Here is a 20,845-nt window from a genome sequence, read left to right as displayed (position 1 = left end):
AATCGCCGCCGCCGCCGCAGAGCTGCAGCTCGGGGCCGAGGGTAAGGAGGCGAGCCGGGAGCGGGAGGCCCGGGAGAGCTCCGCGGGTCCCCGCGCCCGGTCCCCAGCCGCGCCCCGACCCCGCCGCCCCGGGCCTCGGCTCGCCCTCCGCCCCCCCCCGCCCCCCCACCGTTCGCCGCTGCAGGCGGTCGGCCGCCGCGATGAAGGCGAGCTCGGGGGACCAGGGGAGCCCCCCGTGCTTCCTGCGCTTCCCGCGGCCTGTGCGGGTGGTAAGTGGCGCCGAGGCCGAGCTCAAGTGCGTGGTCCTGGGGGAGCCGCCGCCTGTAGTGGTGTGGGAGAAGGGCGGGCAGCAGCTGGCGGCCTCGGAACGCCTGAGCTTCCCGGCGGACGGCGCGGAGCACGGCCTGCTGCTGAGCGCCGCACTGCCCACCGACGCGGGGGTCTACGTGTGCCGCGCCCGCAACGCGGCCGGCGAGGCCTACGCGGCGGCCGCCGTCACCGTGCTGGAGCCGCCGGCCTCCGACCCCGAGCTGCAGCCCGCCGAGCGCCTGCTGCCATCGCCGGGGTCCGGGGAGGGCGCCCCGGTCTTCCTCACGGGGCCTCGATCCCAGTGGGTGCTGCGGGGGGCGGAGGTGGTGCTGACGTGCCGGGCGGGGGGCCTCCCCGAGCCCACACTGTACTGGGAGAAGGACGGGATGGCCCTGGACGAAGTGTGGGACAGCAGCCACTTCGCGCTCGAGCAGGGCCGCGCCGAGGACGGCCCCGGCGCGAGCCTGGCACTGCGCATCCTGGCGGCTCGGCTGCCGGATTCCGGCGTCTACGTGTGCCACGCCCGCAACGCGCACGGCCACGCGCAGGCGGGGGCGCTGCTCCAGGTGCACCAGCCCCCCGAGAGCCCGCCCGCGGACCCCGACGAGGCCCCCGCGCCGGTGGTGGAGCCGCTCAAGTGCGCGCCTAAGACCTTCTGGGTGAACGAGGGCAAGCACGCCAAGTTCCGCTGCTACGTGATGGGCAAGCCCGAGCCCGAGATCGAATGGCACTGGGAGGGCCGCCCGCTGCTCCCGGACCGCCGCCGCCTCATGTACCGCGACCGCGACGGCGGCTTCGTGCTCAAGGTGCTCTACTGCCAGGCCAAGGACCGTGGGCTCTACGTCTGCGCCGCGCGCAACTCGGCGGGCCAGACGCTCAGTGCCGTGCACCTGCACGTGAAAGGTACGGCGGAGCCCGGGGCCTAGGGAGGGGCCTCGAGTGCCCTCCGAGGCCCTCCGAACTCCAGCCCTCCTCGGTGCCCAGCGCTGCCCCCAAGACTGGAGGAGAGGTGGTCCGCGGGAATATTAAAATACCAAACCCGCCCGCCTCTCACTCCCCAGGGATTCGGATTTGGTAGGTCTCCAGGGTACTCAGGAACTTCTTAGCAAACTCCTTAAATGATTCCGAGGCAGATGGTGGAACACCACTAAGGAGTGATTGATGTACAAATCCGGAGGGCCCTAGAACTCTTCTTCCCTAGTGGTTTTCAACGTCTTTGTTATTTTACTCCTCCTTCCCCAACTGAATTCACAACCAGAGCCCCAATATATGAGACAGATAAAGGAGTAGTTTATGGGCGTAAATTGCTGAGTCTACGTATATAACAGGTACTTCTAAACCATCAGTGAGAATAAGGAGGCTATTTTATTGAATACAGGAATTTGAAGTAAAGGCTGCATTCATGAGACCAGGCTCTGAACCCTGTGGGGACGGCCTGGCTGCATCTGTCACCTTGAGAAACAAGTGATTCAGTGGAAAGCTAGACTTGAGGGAGGACAAATGTCCTGCGTGTTTTTACTATTCTTTGATTAAACTGCTCCCCACGTTTGCAAGAAGAGGAAGGTGAAGGAGAGAAGGTTTATATTTCAAAGTTGAATCACCAACAATATCCAATAAATGGTTACATTCTCATAAACAGAAAATTCCAAAGGAAAAAAAAGCACACCCCAAACTCACCAGAAGGTAACACTCCCCATAATAGGATTTCATCACAACGCAAAAGATTACACCTGCACTAGTTATTGTCCAGTTTTTTCTCTTAGAGGAAAAAAAAGTTGGTAAATTCTCCTGAGTCCTGCCTGGCATGCAATCAAGCATGTTGCCCCCAGGCTGCGGTGGTGGCCTCACTGTCACAGTTCAATGCTCACAGATTCGTCAGGTTGGTGCTGATCTGGACCTCCATCAGGAAAGAAAAGCCCGGAGGGAAGGCTAGAGGAGCTTCCCCGAGTTGCATACACACACACACACAAAAACTTGCTTCTCCAGCAGCCCTAGTTAATCCTCTGGTTTCCAACATCCTGTTTTCTTTTCTTTTCTTTTTTTTTTTTTTTTTGAAATACACTTTTGAAAAGGGTTAAAATAGCTAGGCACGGTGGCTCATCCTGTAATCCCAGCACTTTGGGAGACTGAGGTGGGCGGATCACTTGAGGTCAGGAGTTGGAGAACAGCCTGGCCAACATGGCGAAACCCCATCTCTACTAAAAATACAAAATCATTAGCCAGGCGTAGTGGCGCCTGCCTATAATCCCAGCTCTACTTGAGAGGCTGAGGCACCAGAATTGCTTGAACCCGGGAGGTGGAGGTTGCAGTGAGCCGAGATTGCGCCACTGCACTCCAGCCTGGGCAACAGAGCGAGACTCCACCTCAAAAAAAAAAAAGAGTTAAAATATTTTAAATTCTACTCAGACCCTTGCGGAATATGTGAAATGACTGGGGGGTGCCCAGGGAACAGTTTGGAAATCACCAATCTAGGGCCTGGAGGGCCCCAGGGAACAGTTTGGAAATCATCAATCTGGTCCAACCCCTTCTCTCCCTTTCCCCATTTTAAAAGTAAGGAGACTGAGGCCCAGAAGCATTGAAATGGACTTGCTTAAGGTGATGTGGCTAGTGTCAGGGCTGGAGGAGAACTCAGGTCATCTTAGGAACCACCACTTCCCTTCTGGTAGTTTTCTGTGATTCCACAGTGCCCGCTGGCTCTGCATGAAGAGCACACAGCATGAGCTAATGCACTTCTAGGTATCCTACTCCTAGTCTGGGCCTTCTCCAGAGCCCTCTCTTGTCTCTCTCTCCTCTCTCCACAGAGCCCCGCCTCCGGTTCACACGGCCCCTGCAGGACGTGGAGGGCCGTGAGCACGGGATTGCCGTGCTGGAGTGTAAAGTACCCAACTCCCGCATCCCCACGGCCTGGTTCCGTGAGGACCAGCGGCTGCTGCCCTGCCACAAGTACGAGCAGATCGAAGAGGGCACTGTCCGGCGCCTCATCATCCACAGGCTGAAGGCAGACGATGATGGTATCTACCTGTGCGAGATGCGGGGCCGGGTGCGCACCGTGGCCAACGTCACAGTCAAAGGTCAGCTGGCCCGTGGGGAAGAGGCTGAGGCGGAGGCAGGCAGGTGCTCAGATTCCAGGTTGATGGATTCCTGTCCGCATCTCAGGGCCCATCCTGAAGCGCCTGCCCCGGAAGCTCGACGTCCTGGAAGGAGAGAATGCTGTGCTGCTAGTGGAAACTCTAGAGGCTGGGGTCGAGGGACGCTGGAGCCGTGATGGGGAGGAGCTGCCGGTCATCTGCCAGAGCAGCTCAGGCCACATGCATGCCCTGGTCCTTCCAGGGGTCACCCGAGAGGATGCTGGCGAGGTCACCTTTAGCCTGGGCAACTCCCGTACCACTACGCTTCTCAGAGTAAAATGTGAGGGCAGGAAGGCCTCTGGACAGGCGAGGCAGGGCAGGAGGTTGGCCAGATGCCGGAGCTGGGTTGGTGAAGTAGATTTAAGGTGGAAGGGCTGTGGAGGCCCGAGCAAGGCCGGAACACATCCCCGCCTTGGTTTCAGGTGTCAAGCACAGTCCCCCAGGACCCCCCATATCGGCAGAGATGTTCAAGGGCCACAAGAACACGGTCCTGTTGACCTGGAAGCCTCCCGAGCCAGCTCCCGAGACCCCATTCATCTACCGGCTGGAGCGGCAGGAAGTGGGCTCTGAAGACTGGATTCAGTGCTTCAGCATCGAGAAAGCCGGAGCCGTGGAGGTGCCGGGTGACTGTGTGCCCTCCGAGGGTGACTACCGCTTCCGCATCTGCACAGTCAGTGGACATGGCCGTAGTCCCCACGTGGTGTTCCACGGTTCTGCTCACCTTGGTGAGTTGGTCCTGCCAGACCCACCCATCACTTCTCCTCCCTTCCCCAGCCCTCAGTGCTGGTCCTCTCACAGGCCTGCCATCCGCCAGCCTCTGCCCTCTGCCACACCTTCTAGTTCTGACAGCTGCACTCTGTCCCTGCCTCAGTGCCCACAGCTCGCCTGGTGGCAGGTCTGGAGGATGTGCAGGTATACGACGGGGAAGATGCCGTCTTCTCCCTCGATCTCTCCACCATCATCCAGGGTACCTGGTTCCTTAATGGGGAAGAGCTCAAGAGTAACGAGCCGGAGGGCCAGGTGGAACCTGGGGCCCTGCGGTACTGTATGGAGCAGAAGGGTCTGCAGCACAGACTCATCCTGCATGCCGTCAAGCACCAGGACAGCGGTGCCCTGGTCGGCTTCAGCTGCCCCGGTGTGCAGGACTCAGCTGCCCTCACAATCCAAGGTTGGTGCCAATGGGGACCTGAGTGGGCAGAAAGGGTCAAGACACAGAAGTCCTGTTGGCAAAATGAGGCAGATGCTGTTTTTATTTCTTGTTTCTGGGCCAGGAGAGCAAGGAGCATCCATGATGGGCTGAGGTTGAGGGCTCAGAGGTCCGGAAGGCCAATTTCAACCCACATGCAACATCCAGGGCACCCCTTGTTATCTTGATATATGTCAGCATCATATCCCAGTTCTCTGGAGTGCTTTGTGGTTTACAGAATCCTGTCACATTTGTCATCTCATTTGAAAGACACAGACCCTGGCTGCTAGTCCCTGCCTGCCTCCTGCCATGTTGTCTAATTGTTGACATTGTCATCGCAACTTTCTACGTGCCAGGCACAGTCCTAATCACCTTACATACATTAACACAATCTTCTCAATGGCCCTATAAGATAGGTTCTTTTTTTTTTTTTTTTTGAGATAGAGTCTCACTCTGTCACCCAGGCTGGAGTGCAATGGCGCGATCTCGGCTCACTGCAATCTCCACCTTGTGGGTTCAAGAGATTCTCCTGCCTCAGCCTCCCGAGTAGCTGGGACTACAGACGTGCATCACCATACCCGGCTTGTTTTTGTATTTTAGTGGAGATGGGGCTTCGCCATGTTGGCCAGGCTTATCTCAAACTTAAGATAGGTTCTTTTGACATTCCCATTTTATAGCTGGGGAAACAGGCACAGATACGTTAAGTGACTTGCTCAAAGTACAGAGCTAATGAGCACAGGTGCTGAATTATGAACCCAGGCAGTCGGGCTCCTGATCACACTGTGCCACCTGTTGAAAGGGGGAAGGAGGGGAATGAGGCATCCCTGAGGAGAACAGCTGGAGGTGGGGCGCTCAAAGTTCAAGGATCACGCTAGCATTTGCCATGTCACCATTGCTGGAGTTTGTAAGACCAATCAAGGAATCTGTCGGCACCCATGCACGGGGTCTTGGGGTGATTCACTGTCAGCATCGCAGGCAGAGGGGCCAGGTGAGACCTGACCAGCAACCAGAGCAGCATTTCCAAAATGGGATCCCAGTTCACTGACATCAGAACCACCTGGAGGGCTGGTTTATAATGCAGATTTCCTGGCCCCTGCATGCTTGGGAATCCAAGAATTCTGCATTTTTAGCAGGCTCCCTAGGAATTCTTATGCACAGCCAAAGCACTGCTCTTAAGGGTTGGTGTGTAAGCCTAAGCCTATTTTTAAAAACCCCAACAACAGCAGTTGTTCCCTCTGATGCATCCGACACTGAGCCCATGCACCGGAGGGAGGGGTGCTTATCTGTACTTCTCCCCACACAGAGAGCCCGGTGCACATCCTGAGCCCCCAGGACAAGGTGTCATTGACCTTCACAACCTCAGAGCGGGTGGTGCTGACTTGTGAGCTCTCAAGGGTGGACTTCCCGGCAACCTGGTACAAGGATGGGCAGAAGGTGGAGGACAGCGAGTTGCTGGTGGTGAAGATGGATGGGCGCAAACACCGTCTGATCCTGCCTGAGGCCAAAGTCCAGGACAGTGGCGAGTTTGAGTGCAGGACAGAAGGGGTCTCGGCCTTCTTCGGCGTCACTGTCCAAGGTCAGGAAGCATGCCAGCCTTGGCTCCTCCAGCCAAGGCTGATTGTGGGGCCGCATAAGCCATGCCCTCTGGTCTGCTGCCTACTTGGGGGAGTCCTTTACAGGGAGAGTCCAGTGGCCCAGGGGACATGTTTCAGATAACTCTGCACTTGCTTTTTTGTTTTGTTTTTTTTTTTTGGAGACAGGCTCTCACTCTGTTGCCCTGGCTGGAGGGCAGTGGCGTGATCTCAGCTCATTGCAACCTCCGCCTCCTGAGTTAAAGCGATTCTCTCACCTCAGCCTCCCAAGTAGCTGGGACTACAGGTGCGCGCCACCATGCCCAGCTAATTTTTTTATTATTTGGTAGAGACAGTTTCACTATGTTGGTTAGGTCACCCCTGACCTCAAGTGATCTGCCCGCCTCAGCCTCCTAAAATGCTGGGATTATAGGTGTGAGCCACCATGCCTGGCTTTCTTTCTTTCTTTCTTTCTTTAAGATGAGGGTCTCACTGTTGCCCAGGCTGGCCTTGAACTCCTGTGCTCAAACGATCCTCCTTCCTCAGCCTCTTGAGCAGCTGGGATTATAGGTGTGTGCCACGCACAGCGTGACTTTGCCTCCTAAACCCCTGATACACTAACACTGTCTCGCTGTCCACATAGCCTCTGCTGGGTTGGGTGGGGGAACAAAATGCAATTAAGGGGAGGAGAGATGGGAGCAAACACTTTTTGGACACTTACTCTGAGCCAAGCACTATGCTAAGTATTTTCAATACACACTCTTTCATTTAATCTTCACAACTCGATGAGGGGCAATATATCTCCAGTTCACAGGCAAAGAAACAGAGGCTGTAAGAGGTTATGTGACCTCCGTCACACCATAGCTTGGCGACACACACAGGATTGTTCTGTTCCTGCTGCCTCAGGTAGAGTCAAACAGAAGCATCGAGTGCAGTCACCCCGTGGTTCTCACAAGGCAGTCCGTAGGCTGGCTGCTTTAGGAAGCTCCTGGAAGCTGGTTATAAATCCCTGGACTGTCCAGAGCCCCAGTATCCAGGGTGGAGCCTGAAGATCCTTTCCTAACAAGTGCAGACTCTCTGAGAGAGCAGCTTGGGAACCATGGATCCCACTCATCTCACTGAGTGGGAGTCCTGTTTTCCACACTGTGGCCCCTGCCTGAATGCACCCAGTGACAGGGAACCCACTACCTGGAGAGTGGCTGTCTCACTGTTGCCACTTGTTGGATCATCCTTCACCTCCTGCCCACCCTGGGGTCTTTCTCGTAATAGAGGCAGTAAGCATGGCCCTGATGTGACTTGTGACAGTGACCTCCCTTCAGCCTAGACAAATGGTGGCTGCCACTCTGTGAACTCTCTGTGCTTCCTTCTCTCCATGTACTCACCCCACCACCTCTGATCCTTTGGGGACCCACAGAGCACTCTGGTGCCACATGATCTCCTGCCATGCCTCACCTGCCATGCCTCACCTGCCATGCCCTCAGTATTCCTTGTCATTGTCCCTGAGTCCCTACACAGCAGGACCTTAGCCCTCCTCCAGTGTCCTCTTGTGCAGAAACAGTGTCTCCTGGCCACACAGCTAGTTTGGACTCATTGTGCGGGGGTGTCTGTGTGATGCCATCTCTGCTTCCCACCCAGATCCTCCCGTGCACATCGTGGACCCCCGAGAACATGTGTTCGTGCATGCCATAACTTCCGAGTGTGTCATGCTGGCCTGTGAGGTGGACCGAGAGGACGCCCCTGTGCGTTGGTACAAGGACGGGCAGGAGGTGGAGGAGAGTGACTTTGTGGTGCTGGAGAATGAGGGGCCCCATCGCCGCCTGGTGCTGCCCGCCACCCAGCCCTCAGACGGGGGCGAGTTTCAGTGCGTCGCTGGAGATGAGCGTGCCTACTTCACTGTCACCATCACAGGTGGGGGGCCAGGTGGGCCTCAGAGGCACAGGGGAAGGTGCCCCTGCTCCCGCTGGGACAGCTGCCACACCTTCACTCCTGGGCCACTGTTCCCCGCCCCTACTGCCCTCCCCCTGGCAGATCGGACCTCCTCCCTTTTTCCTCAAGCTATGGTCTAGTCACACTCAGGAAACGTGTTATCATAAGCACACTGGTCTTGGCTAAGGAAGCCTGGCTTTCTCTATTCTCCTGAAAACCTGTACCAAGGGAAATCTCTGGGGACAGTGAGTCTATTGCAGGGTAGGGCAGAGTCTAGGGCCGGTGGTCTCAGGCACTAGAGGGGCAAAAAAATCTTGGAGGAGGAGACCCCCAGCTCCTCCTCCCAACCCTCCTCTCATCAGTTCCACCCTTCATACCGTCCCTGTCCCAACCCAGAGAATGTGGAGCGTTTCTACAGCCGAGGCTGACCCCGTGGTCCCCTCTGTGCAGCTCCTGCGCAGCAGAAAGTCTGCTGTGCTTTTGTGACAGCTGTATTCGTGTGTCTCTAGCTGTGAGTAACTGTCAGCTGCTGTGAGATTTGGTCTCAGGAAGGTCCCTCTTCAACACATGGCCTACTTTCCAGGGGTAGGGAACACAACAGGGTCAGGGAGGGCGGCAGGGCACACCCCTCATGCCCGGCAGTGGCTGTCCCTGTCCTCCAGACGTCTCCTCGTGGATCGTGTATCCCAGCGGCAAGGTGTATGTGGCAGCCGTGCGCCTGGAGCGTGTGGTGCTGACCTGTGAGCTATGCCGGCCCTGGGCAGAGGTGCGCTGGACCAAGGATGGAGAGGAGGTGGTGGAGAGCCCCGCGCTGCTCCTGCAGAAGGAAGACACTGTCCGCCGCCTGGTGCTGCCCGCTGTCCAGCTCGAGGACTCCGGCGAGTACTTGTGTGAAATTGACGATGAGTCGGCCTCCTTCACTGTCACCGTCACAGGTGTGGGCCCAGCCCAGCTCCCCGGGGTCACAGAGACAGCCCTGAGCCCTGGAGGAGCTGGCCACATAGCCCCAGCTAGCACCCCGGGGAGGAGGGAGGTGTGGGCTGCAGGTGCATGTGCCAGGGTTCTTGCTGAGATGAGCCCAGGGCCCCTATTCAAGGAAACAAGCCCCTCCCCGGTGCCCAAGGCCAGGCCTAGCTCTGCTCCACAGCTCATTTACTGAGCACTTTCCCTGAATCAGGCACTGGGAGTAGCAGGGGAGTAATGCAAACACGGTCCCTATTCTGAATGAGCTGCCAGGCTAGGTGAGGAGGCAGCTGTTAACCAGGGGTCGCAAACGGGCAGTCCTGGGGCCCTGCGCATTCCACACATGTGCTTTGTTTGGTCTGCAGAGTCTTACCAAAGTCAGGACAGTTCAAATAACAATCCGGAGTTATGCGTCCTCTTGAAAAAGCCGAAGACCCGGCGGCTCTGGTCCCGCTTCCCCCCATGGCGACGAACAGCTGGCACTGAGTAGCAGCTGCCCCCATAGTTTGGGGCCCACATTCCTCTGTCCCACCTCCCTGCCATTGCTTTTTGCCTCTCCCCAGACTGCTTCAGCCGCTAACCTAACCTGGCCCCTGTGGGCATTTGAGTTTGCGACCCCTGTGTTAAACCAATAAACATGCAAATAAATGTACAGTGACACCTGGTGATAAGTACTGTGAGGGCCAAGGGCAGAGGGCTCAAGAGCACAGAGCAGGAGGGTCAGGGAGGGCCTCGGAGAAAGTCACCCTTCCACACACAGGAGCCAGCAGCACGCAGACACGGCCGCTTCCCTCTAGGACTGCACAGCCTGGCAGGAAAGCCAGACGCGTTCCAGGATCTTAGAGCATGGGTTGTTGAGGGCCACTCTAGGGACCCTGGGGCTGGGAGACACCACCCTGGCCAGGCAACAGGAAGTGCTTTCAAAGCTGATACTGGAGCTAAGTGGGGTGGGGTGTGGGAGAATATTCAAAGTGGGAGAAGCACAGGACAACTGTGGAAGTGACGGAGGTTCAGTGCCGGAGACCTCGGGGTGATGGCTCACAGCGCCCAGCCCAGTGTGTGTCTGGGGCTGGGGGTCCATAGGGCTAGGCAGCTCTGGGTGGCACAGAACCCCAGTGGCTGCACTGGAGCCCCCATCCTACTGCGGCCACAGTCCTGTCCTCTCCCAGCCCTGCCCTGAAAGTCACGCCCCATGCAGAGCTGTTTAGGGCCCCCCTGCTCCCTGCACCCCAGCTAATGCACTCTACACACACAAGCCCACAATGCCTAAGAGGCCTTCTGCACATATTCTGCCCTGTCATAATCATCTTCACCCTCTCCCACCCAGCCATGGCCAGACAGAATGGCCACAGCCACACAAACTCCAGCCCATGCTCAGGCTCCTCACAAACACCAGTCTCTTCACAGGGAAGTTCACACAATCACCACCTCTGCTCTAGGCCAGAGCGAATCAAGTCTGACACCAAGCTGAGGTCCCGGGGCTGGGCAGCCACCCGGTCCCATCACTGCACCCTGTCCTCACCCCACTGCCCTCATCACCTTCCCCACTCCTCAGGCAGCTGCATTCTGGTCTCTCCTGGCCTTGCTCGGCCCCAGAGGACCAGCCTGCATCCCCCAGACCCTTAGAGCAAGCAAGCCCATGGGGGAGGTGGGTTGTGTGGCTCAAGGCAGGAGTCTCCGTGGAGGCTGGGGGGCTGAGTGGGAGCTTGTGGTTACCTCGGCCCATGCATGCCCCTATAAACCACCCCCAGCCCCCACCCCCCCCAACCCTGGCCCCTGATTGGGAAGCTAGCAGTTCCTCAGCCCAGCCACCAGGGGGCCAGAGGCTAATGGAGCACTAGTCGCCCCAAAAGTTGAAGATTCTGGGGGGACCTGGGGGCAGCGGGGGTGTGGGCAGGCCTGGGCTCCATGCGCTGGTCACCTCTAATATTGACATGGTTCCCTTTCTGCAGAGGAGTGACCAGAACTTGGAGATGAGCTCCCAGAATCAGCATTTAGCACCCCTGGGGAACTCTCAGACAGACGTTGAATGCAAAAAGCATTACTGAGTTCCTGCAAGTCTTGGCTTGGAATTCCTGCCACTACCTGTGGGGTCTGAGCCTCCCTTTAACAGAGGGTATTTCCTCCTCCTGCCCCAGAGTGGGTGTAGCCAGCTGTGACCTTAAGAAAGTTGTATAACCACTCTGTGCCCAGTCCCTTATATGGAAAATGGGGACAAAACACTACCTTCCTCTTAGGATTGCCATGAGAGTTAAATGTTTCAAGTGCTTGGGACTGTTCCTGGACCTTAGGAAGTGTCATGTCAATGTTTGCTATTGCAGATCCACCATCCCTTATCCATAGTTCCAAAATTCCAAAACTCTCAAAATCAAAAGGCTTTTTGTAAGTTTTGTATTCCAAGTCATTTCAGGAAAACCTGAGCTTGATTGCTCTGAAGCTATTTCCATGCTTTAATTATCCTGCCGAGGGTGAATATAGCTATAGCTGTATATCTATAAGATATGAGTGTCTTATAGATACATTCTTACATCTATAAGATTCTGTATCTTTCAATCTATCCTGCTTAGGGTGAATGTAATATGTGTTATACCACAGACATGTTAACATGACTGATGAAGGGGGAGGCTCCCGTGGGGGCTGAGGAAGGTATGTGATAGATGAGAAACGCATCATTTCTGGAATCCAAAGCATTCTGGATTCTGTAACGCCCTCTGGCCCCAGGGATTTCAGAGAACAAACTGTGGACCTATTATTGCTTATTATTATTTTACTTATTATTCTCATTATTATGTGGGTGATAGGGACTTCATGCTGCCGAATGGCTCCAGAGAGACTGACGGTGAGCTTGTGACAGGCTGTGGTTGTCCCCACCCTGCAGAACCCCCAGTGCGGATCATATACCCTCGCGATGAGGTGACCTTGATCGCCGTGACCTTGGAGTGTGTGGTGCTGATGTGTGAACTGTCTCGGGAGGATGCCCCTGTGCGCTGGTACAAGGATGGGCTGGAAGTGGAGGAGAGCGAGGCCCTGGTGCTGGAGAGGGATGGGCCACGCTGCCGCCTGGTGCTACCTGCTGCTCAGCCCGAGGACGGGGGCGAGTTTGTATGCGATGCTGGAGATGACTCGGCCTTCTTCACTGTCACTGTCACAGGTGGGCAGTCTCTGCAGCACACAGAGGAGGTAGAGAGGTAGGGGGCTAAGGGACAGACACCCACCTAGCCCCACCTCCCCCACCCCATCCCCAGCCTTCCCCTTATCCAGCTTCCTTGTGTTTGGCCATCAGAATCCTGCTTAGCCACATCAGGTCAGGACCAGAGGCCTGGTGGGAGGGTGCCCAGCAATTAGAACCATTCGTTCATTCATCCATTCAATACTCATTGAGCAACTACTATGTGCTTGGCACTGTTTTAGATGCTAGGGATACAGTAGTGAACCAATAAGACTAAACCTCTTGTCTTCACAGAGTTTAAACTCTGGCGAGGGTGGACAGACAAAAAATAAAAGAGATGGTTTGTCAGGTGGTAACAAGTGCATCAGAAGCAAGGCAGGGAAAGGGGATAGGAAGTGGGGGTGGTTGTGGAGTGGGGTGTGTAGATCTGGGTGTGAGTCTAGATCTGACTCTGTCTGTGTGACCTTAGGCAAGTCAGTTTCTTCTAAAGAGGCCTCAGGTCCTCAGCCATGAAGTGCAGCCAGCAGCTGTGCACCTCTTGAGGGTGGTCAGAGTAACTGATTGAAAAAACACAGGGTTCTTAGGACAGTGCCTGGCACACAGCAGCTGCTCCATGGACTGCAGCTGGCACTGTTCTCAAGAGCTGTGCTGCCAGTGGGGAGGGCTGAGGATCTGGCGGGTGAGGCAGGAGAGGCCTGCTGGCCAAGCCTATGTGCCCCTCTCCATGCCCACCCACCAGCCCCACCAGAGAGGATTGTGCACCCGGCAGCCCGCTCCCTGGATCTGCATTTTGGGGCTCCAGGGCGCGTGGAGCTGCGCTGTGAGGTGGCCCCAGGTGGGTCTCAGGTGCGCTGGTACAAGGACGGGCTGGAAGTGGAGGCATCAGATGCCCTGCAGCTGGGTGCCGAGGGGCCCACCCGCACCCTGACCCTGCCCCATGCCCAGCCTGAGGACGCCGGGGAGTACGTGTGTGAGACCCGGGATGAGGCCATCACCTTCAATGTCATCCTGGCTGGTGGGTGCTCCTGGCCAACCCAGGGCAGGGAGGCAAGGGCAAGCATGGGATGACACCTTCCTGTCTTCTCCAGAGCCCCCAGTGCAGTTCCTTGCTCCAGAGACAACGCCAAGCCCGCTCTGTGTGGCCCCCGGGGAGCCAGTGGTGCTGAGCTGTGAACTGTCCCGGGCTGGTGCCCCCGTGGTCTGGAGCCACAATGGGAGGCCCGTGCAGGAGGGCGAGGGCCTAGAGCTCCATGCCGAGGGCCCCCGCCGAGTCCTCTGCATCCAGGCTGCAGGCCCAGCCCATGCAGGGCTCTACACCTGCCAGTCTGGAGCAGCCCCTGGAGCCCCGAGCCTCAGCTTCACCGTCCAGGTGGCTGGTGAGTACAGCCTGGGCACTAAGCCTGAGAGTGGCACCCCAAGCCCTGCGGGATTCCTGCTTTTCCAGCATGCCTTGCCCATCCCTGGCCCCACTTCTCTCAGTATCTTCCCCATCATGCCTCCCCCTGCCCTCCTCAAAGCCCTGAGCCTCTCCCTCCCAGTGACCTCCAGCTCTGACTCCACAGAGCCTCCTGTGCGGGTGGTAGCTCCCGAGGCAGCCCAGACGAGGGTTCGGAGCACTCCAGGCGGGGACCTAGAGCTGGTGGTGCACCTCTCCGGGCCAGGGGGCCCTGTACGCTGGTACAAGGACGGGGAGCGACTGGCAAGCCAGGGGCGGGTGCAGCTGGAGCAGGCCGGGGCCAGGCAGGTGCTGCGGGTGCAGGGGGCACGGAGCGGGGACGCTGGGGAGTACCTGTGCGACGCGCCCCAGGACAGCCGCATCTTCCTTGTCAGCGTGGAAGGTAACAGTGTACCCCTCACACCCTGTGGGCTGTGGCACCCCAAGGACCATCTGCCACTTTCTAGGGCCCCCTTACTCCTCCACCCCCGCTTTGCTGCTTCTGGCTCCAACCAGTGCATGCATGACCATCACTCGGATAGGGGCTCAGGGCTCCTCTTTCCAGAAACCCTCATGTTGAGAGCAGCATAAACCAGTGGTTAAAAGCAGGGGCTCTAGAGTCCACCCAGCCAGGTTCCAGCCTAGATTCTGTGCCCCAGTAGCTGTGTGACATTGGCCAAGTTCTTCAACCTGTCTGAGCCCCGGCTCTGAAAAAAGGGGATAGTGCTTTTCTTATAGGCCTGTTGTGACAAGTAAATGCTGTAAATAGGGTCCCTGGTAAATGATATTATTAGGGTGCCACCAAGGTGGGGTGCTAGGCTAGGATTACGAGGAACTGACTAAAAGGAGTGGCAGGGAGCTGGCATCTTGTCCTTTGGGCCATTGGTGTGGTCGATACATAGTAGGTCCTCACAGAAGGTCTGTTAAATGACTGGGGATGAGGGCCTGCATCCTGAGGAGGGGATGAAAAGGAGAGAGGAGAAAAGACCCAGCCCAGCTCACTGCCTGACCGTGCCCCTTAGAGCCACTGCCGGTGAAGCTGGTCTCGGAGCTGACACCACTCACTGTCCACGAGGGCGATGATGCCACGTTCCGGTGTGAAGTCTCCCCACCAGATGCCGACGTCACCTGGCTGCGCAATGGGGCCGTCGTCACTCCAGGGCCCCAGGTGGAGATGGCCCAGAATGGTTCAAGCCGCATCTTAACCTTGCGAGGCTGCCAACTGGGGGATGCGGGGACCGTGACTGTGCGGGCAGGGAGCACGGCCACAAGTGCCCGGCTCCATGTTCGAGGTTAGGTCCTGATGAGGATGAGATACTCTGTGTCCCGTGCCCGTACTCCCAACCCGGATTCCAGCAGCCTTGCCTCTCCACCTAGGGACAGACCAGTGGGATGGAGCAAGGGGCCAGCCTCCAACCCCACCAGACTCCATGGCCTCCTTCTTCCCCACCAGAGACAGAGCTGCTGTTCCTACGGCGGTTGCAGGATGTGCGGGCAGAGGAAGGCCAGGACGTGTGTCTCGAAGTGGAGACAGGCCGAGTGGGTACAGCGGGGGCCGTGCGCTGGGTGCGAGGTGGGCAGCCCCTGCCCCACGACTCTCGCCTGTCCATGGCCCAGGATGGGCACATCCACCGCCTCTTCATCCATGGTGTCATACTGGCCGACCAGGGCACCTACGGCTGCGAGAGCCACCACGATCGCACCCTGGCCAGGCTCAGCGTGAGGCGTGAGTGCCCTGTCCTCTCTTAATGCATTACCCACCCTACACCACAGCCTTTTCTGGCTGTCCTGGAGTCCCTCAGGCCCCCACCAAAGTGCCCCTCATCGCTGAGAAAAGTCACCCATGGCCGTCCCAGCAGCAGCTTGCCCAAAGCAAAACTTTTCTTTTTCTAATATTTTTTATTTACCTTAGAAGTCCATGTGGATTTTGCATTCCATTGCATATTTCCAAGTTGGCTTTGCTATAAACACAAATATTCTCCAGAAAGACTTGCCATGGGCATCCTTCAGGCATGTATTCTAGGGATACACATACCCACTTAAGTAGCAGGGATGGCTGACAAACAGCACCCCACACCTCCCACCCAAAGCTGGAGCCCTCTGTTTCCTGTGTGACCTCATGCAAGTTAACCTCTTTGAGCCAAGTCTCCTTAAAAATGGGGCTGAGACCAGGTGCAGTGGCTCACGCCTATAATCCTAACACTTTGGGAGGCCAAGGCAGGAGGATCCCTTGAGGCCAGGAGTTCGAGGCCATCCTGGGCAACATAGCAAGAACCCATCTCCACAAAAAAAATAAAAATTAGCCGGGCATGGTAGTTACTAGGGAGGCTGAGGCAGAAGGATTGCTTGAACCCAGGAGTTTGAGGCTATAGTGAGCTATGATCATGTCACGGCATTCCAGACTGGGTGACAGCAAGACCCTGTCTCAAATTTTAAAAACGGGATTGATCCCTGTCTCAAGTGTCTCTGGGAATATTAACTGAGATAACATGAAAATTCTTACACAGAGCTTGGTGAATGGTTGTCATTGGTGACACATCTCTTCTAACTTATTTCATTCAAGAAATCATCACAATAGACCTGTGTCCCAATGTTATTCACCTCGTACAGCTGGGGCAACTAGGGCCCAGAGAGGTCAGGCCATTTGCCAAAGATCGCATAGCACACAAACTATGTGGTAGAGCGAGGTTCCATTCCTAGTGTGTCTGACTCCAAATTCCGTGCTCCTTCAAGTGTCACAGCACCCCTCACCCAGACTCCACGACCCCCTAACCACACTTCTCCCCCTTCCTGTGCCCTCATCTCCTAACCCTGATACAGCCCTCCCCCCGCCAAATCTGTCCACTGTGCCCCTTTCTTCCTGCACCCTGGTTCCGAACTTTTTTGGTCAGGACCTTAGGTTGGGTGTTCAGGGGTGTAGGCAGGGCCAAGGGATGAGGATTGACTGCAACCCCTGCCCAGAGCTGGAGGCCTCATCCTCCCTCTCTCCATTTCCCCCAGCCAGCGAGGCAGCTGAGGGTGCTGCGGCCTCTGGAGGACGTGACCATCAGTGAGGGGGGCAGTGCCACCTTCCAGCTGGAGCTGTCCCAGGAAGGTGTGACCGGGGAGTGGGCCCGGGGTGGAGTACGGCTGTATCCAGGACCCAAGTGTCACATCCACTCGGACGGCCACCGTCACCGACTGGTACTCAATGGCCTGGGCCTGGCCGACTCAGGCTGTGTCTCCTTCACGGCGGATTCCCTGCGCTGCGCAGCCAGACTCATTGTGAGAGGTGTGGCCTCCAGGACCACAGCCTACCTGCTGACCTGTGTGGCCCTACTTACCCCAGGCATGAATACTGACCCCCAACTCGTGTGACCCCCACTGACCATGCCTGTCTCAGTGTGGCCCTCATTGACATCCCTGCCAGAGTGTGATCCCCCTGACTCATAGGCCCTGTGTGGCCCCAGAGTCCTCTGCCTGAGTGTGGCCCCTGACTGCCCAAGGCTCAGCCAACCACTGACTCTGCTACCATGAGCATGCCTTTGCCATTGTGGTCACTGCTGTCTGCCCGCCTGCACACCACCCCACTGACCACTCTAACTGTGACCCTACTGGCTACACTGTCTGCCGTGGCTCCCTCTGCCCGCCTAAGTGTGGGCCCCGTGACCACTCCAGTCCCTTGAATCCGCTGACTGCCTAAGGGCGACATCACTAGCAACTCTGCTTGAGTGTCCCCCATTTTTACTTCCAGTCCCAGGATGTTCCCACTGACCACTCCACTGGCATCTCTGCTTGTTTCCCCATTGCCCTCTGGCCCCCAGCTTCTCCCCCACTGACCACCTTAAAGTATGACTCCCAGTTGGCCACTCCTAACCCATTGGCCCTGTGGCCCTGCCCACCTACCCCCCCCCCACCCCCACCACTGACAGATCCTTCTTGGACCACTTGTCCCAGCTCGAACCCCACTCGCTATGGACCACTTGTCCCAGCTCGAACCCCACTCGCTAGTGTCCTCTACCGCCCGTTGTGCCCAAGTGTATGTCCTCCTTGTCCCTGCAAGATGGGTCCCCATCCTGCTCCCTCTGCACTGTCTTCCCTCTCCCACCCCCAGAGGTCCCAGTGACCATCGTGCGGGGGCCACACGACCTAGAGGTGACCGAGGGCGACACAGCTACGTTCGAGTGCGAGCTTTCCCAAGCTTTGGCTGATGTTACCTGGGAGAAGGTCAGATCCCAGCCCCAGCCAAGCCCACTTCAGTGTAACACCAACGATAATAATGCCCCAGACAGAAACAGCTAATATTCCTTGAGCGGATGTGCCTGGCACTGTGCTAAGATTTGCATTATATTTAATCCCTTACTCCAAGGACAACTCTAGGAGGTAGGTCTTGTCACTGTAATACCTATCAGGAAACTGATGCTCAGTGGGAAAAATTACCTACCCAAGGGCAGACAACAGGTAGAGCCCATATTCGAATCCAGGTTTGCCTAACTCCAGAATCCGTGCCCATGTCCCCTGTGATCGATACCTGGCTCTGGGCTTCCCGAGCACCTTGGCGGCCCTAAGGTCCCCAAAGGGTGACGCTTTTTCAAAGAGGCTTCTGGCACGGCCCCAAAGGCTTCGGGACAGTCCGACCCCAGCCTGGGAACACGAGACACGCATAAACGCGCCTCGAGACCGCTTGGCATCAACAAAGGGTGCGCCGCCTGCCAGGGCCGGGGTCGCCTGTGCCCAGCCGGGCTCGCCCCGACCCTCTGCAACTCCCGCCCCTAGGACGGGAGCGCGCTCACGCCTAGCCCGCGGCTCCGGCTCCAGGCCCTCGGCACGCGCCGCCTTCTCCAGCTGCGACGCTGCGGCCCCTCGGACGCCGGGACCTACAGCTGCGCGGTGGGGACGGCCCGCGCCAGACCGGTCCGCCTGACCGTGCGCGGTGGGTACGGGGTGATGCGAAGGCTGGGCACTGCTTTGGGCGCGAGACTTGCGGAGCTGTCTTCCCCGGACCCTGCTGACCGCGCGTGCTTCTAGAAAGGGGGCGTGGAGGGGGCGTGACCGGTAACTGCCCTCTGCCCCGCCCCACTCACGCCCCGGGCTCCGCCCCAGAGCGTACTGTGGCGGTACTCTCCGAGCTGCGGTCGGTGAGCGCCCGCGAAGGCGACGGCGCTACGTTCGAGTGCACCGTGTCGGAGGTCGAGATCACGGGGCGCTGGGAGCTCGGAGGCCGCCCGCTGAGACCCGGAGCCCGCGTCCGCATCCGACAGGAAGGTCTGCCCGCCTGGTTACCCTTTCGGGCCCCTCGCTGCCCCGCCCAGGCTCGAACAGATCCCGCCGCACCGGGACAAGCCCCGCCCCTGGCTCCGACGGGCCCCGCCCCACGGCCCTGTGAGCCTCGTCCCCGGTCTTTCCCCCGCCCCCAGCCCCTAGTCCCGGACCGCTAGGCTTCCCGCTCCGCATCCCTGTTCCGCCCACCCTAGCATACACTAACAGCGTCCGAACCGACCCAGGGGCCTGCTGCGCCCCCACCTTCGTCCCCAACGCTCCTCAGAGGTGGCTCCGGCCTCGCTAGCGACCCCCTCACCCCCAGGGAAGAAACACATTCTGGTGCTTAGCGAGCTGCGCGCCGAGGACGCCGGTGAAGTCCGCTTCCAGGCGGGGCCCGCCCAGTCCCTGGCTCTACTGGAAGTGGAGGGTAAGCACGTGGGGTGGGAGCGACAGAGAGAGTACATCCTGTCTCTCCTGCCATGGGACTGACGGACTTGGGGCTGGCCCCAAGAACGCTGCCTCTCTCTCTTCCCTTCCCCCCGAGGGGCTCTCCTGGGCCGGGTCACAGAGGGCAGCGCGTTTCCCCGGCAAGAGGAGACTTTGGGTCTGAGGTGCAAGGGAACGGACTGGTGGCATAGAGGGCTAAGGCCAGGAGTGGAGACTTCAGGGAGGGAAGATGCATCTCTCCTCCTGGGGGCCATGCGTGTCCCTATTAACTTAAGCCCCCGCCCCCTACCCCCAGCATTGCCTCTCCAGATGTGCCGCCACCCCCCTCGCGAGAAGACCGTTCTGGTGGGCCGCCGGGCGGTGCTGGAGGTGACTGTGTCCCGCTCGGGGGGCCACGTGTGCTGGCTGCGGGAGGGGGCCGAGCTGTGCCCGGGAGATAAGTATGAGATGCGCAGCCACGGCCCCACCCACAGCCTGGTCATCCATGACGTTCGACCTGAGGACCAAGGCACTTACTGCTGCCAGGCCGGCCAGGAGAGCACCCACACACGGCTGCTGGTAGAGGGTGAGTAAAGCCAACTGGGCAGCGGCAGGAGGGTGAGGGCGCCTGGGAGCTGATGGGTTAAGCCACACCTATGGGAGGCTTTCCAGGACTTGGGGTGGCAACGGGTCCTGGGATACGTAGGAGGTAGGGATGGGGGAGGGGAGGGGTAGAGCACACCCAGGGCTGGAAAGCCCTGGAACTGCTTGGCTCAGATCAGCTGCTCCTGGTCAGCTGTTCGCACCTTTCTACGCCCCTTCTTGCCAGGCTTCTCCTCTCTCCTGCCACTGGACCATGTTTGTCTCTCTTGAACAGCCCTGTTTCTACCAGTTCCTTTCCTCCCCACTTCACCAACACTGCCTTCCTCCAGCCTGTCCCTCCTCCCTCCTGCCCTCTGCCCAGCTTGCCTCTGCCCATCTCAGCAAGTTCCATGTCAGCCTTGGCAGAAGCCTCTTTCTTTCCTCTTCCCCATAAGAGACATCCCACCTTCTATCCCAAATCCCAGCATTCCCTTCAGGTGCTGCGCTGTGCCCCACCCCTAGCTGACCCCCACCTTCCTGCCGCCAAGACAGCCCTGACCAAGGCCCAGAAAGGGTAGGGCAGAGCCTGGGGGCCCAGCTCTTTGTGTACTGGTGTCCAGGCTCTGCCAGGGGAGAGGAAGGTGGTACCCCCTTCTCTCCCCAGCCCCATGTGGAGTCATTCCTCTGCAGGTAACTAGGAGGACCTAACCAGACCAGGCGGGTGCCCTTGGACAGCTTGGAAGGCGTTTGCCCTTACCGTGGGCAGGGGTAGAGAGACAAGGAACAATAAAAGTGCTACAGCTCATTTCCTTGCCTCTCTGAGTGATGTGGGAGGGCAGACCTTGCCTGGAGCCCCTGTGCAGTGAGCGACACTGGGGACCGAGGGCTGTAGTGCTTGTACCTGGCCCA

The 20,845-nt window shown here is 58.1% G+C and overlaps 1 protein-coding gene across 7 annotated transcripts; it reads left to right on the top strand.

Annotated features, from left to right (window-relative positions):
• The first annotated feature begins 105 nt into the window (after positions 1-105).
• On the top strand, positions 106-20,741 carry OBSL1 (obscurin like cytoskeletal adaptor 1). Of its 7 annotated transcripts, none has more exons than XM_034955235.3 (22): positions 106-1,212; positions 3,111-3,380; positions 3,466-3,717; positions 3,860-4,162; positions 4,309-4,605; positions 5,927-6,199; positions 7,002-7,100; positions 7,830-8,102; positions 8,783-9,055; positions 11,962-12,234; positions 12,992-13,267; positions 13,341-13,628; positions 13,815-14,090; positions 14,710-14,979; positions 15,141-15,413; positions 16,692-17,015; positions 17,781-17,893; positions 18,443-18,599; positions 18,770-18,931; positions 19,251-19,355; positions 19,671-19,940; positions 20,601-20,741. In XM_034955235.3, exons 1-22 carry the CDS (start codon positions 201-203, stop codon positions 20,642-20,644), a joined length of 5,883 nt encoding a protein of 1,960 aa, XP_034811126.2. In that variant the 5' UTR covers positions 106-200; the 3' UTR covers positions 20,645-20,741. The 7 variants fall into 7 exon arrangements, with proteins under 7 accessions (XP_034811126.2, XP_034811128.3, XP_034811127.2 ...); XM_034955236.3 differs by having other exon boundaries at positions 107-1,212; positions 20,627-20,741; XM_057301517.2 differs by lacking the exon at positions 7,002-7,100 and having other exon boundaries at positions 161-1,212; positions 16,692-16,958; positions 20,627-20,741.
• The last annotated feature ends 104 nt before the right edge of the window (positions 20,742-20,845 follow it).

The sequence above is a fragment of the Pan paniscus genome, chromosome 13 (genome assembly GCF_029289425.2).
Source record: "Pan paniscus chromosome 13, NHGRI_mPanPan1-v2.0_pri, whole genome shotgun sequence".
NCBI classification, from domain to species: Eukaryota; Metazoa; Chordata; class Mammalia; order Primates; family Hominidae; genus Pan; species Pan paniscus.
Note: the sequence above shows the minus strand (reverse complement) of the source record. Positions and strands in the feature narration are given on the sequence as shown.

What these genes read in the sequence shown, in the direction of transcription:
- OBSL1 (XM_034955235.3), top strand. Translation starts at nt 201, where the DNA reads ATGAAGGCGAGCTCGGGGGACCAGGGGAGCCCCCCGTGCTTCCTGCGC. An exon ending in TGTGGCCCTACTTACCCCAG is followed by an intron (nt 17,016 to 17,780) that starts GCATGAATACTG and finishes TCCCACCCCCAG; the next exon opens with AGGTCCCAGTGACCATCGTG. An exon ending in CTGATGTTACCTGGGAGAAG is followed by an intron (nt 17,894 to 18,442) that starts GTCAGATCCCAG and finishes TCCCGCCCCTAG; the next exon opens with GACGGGAGCGCGCTCACGCC.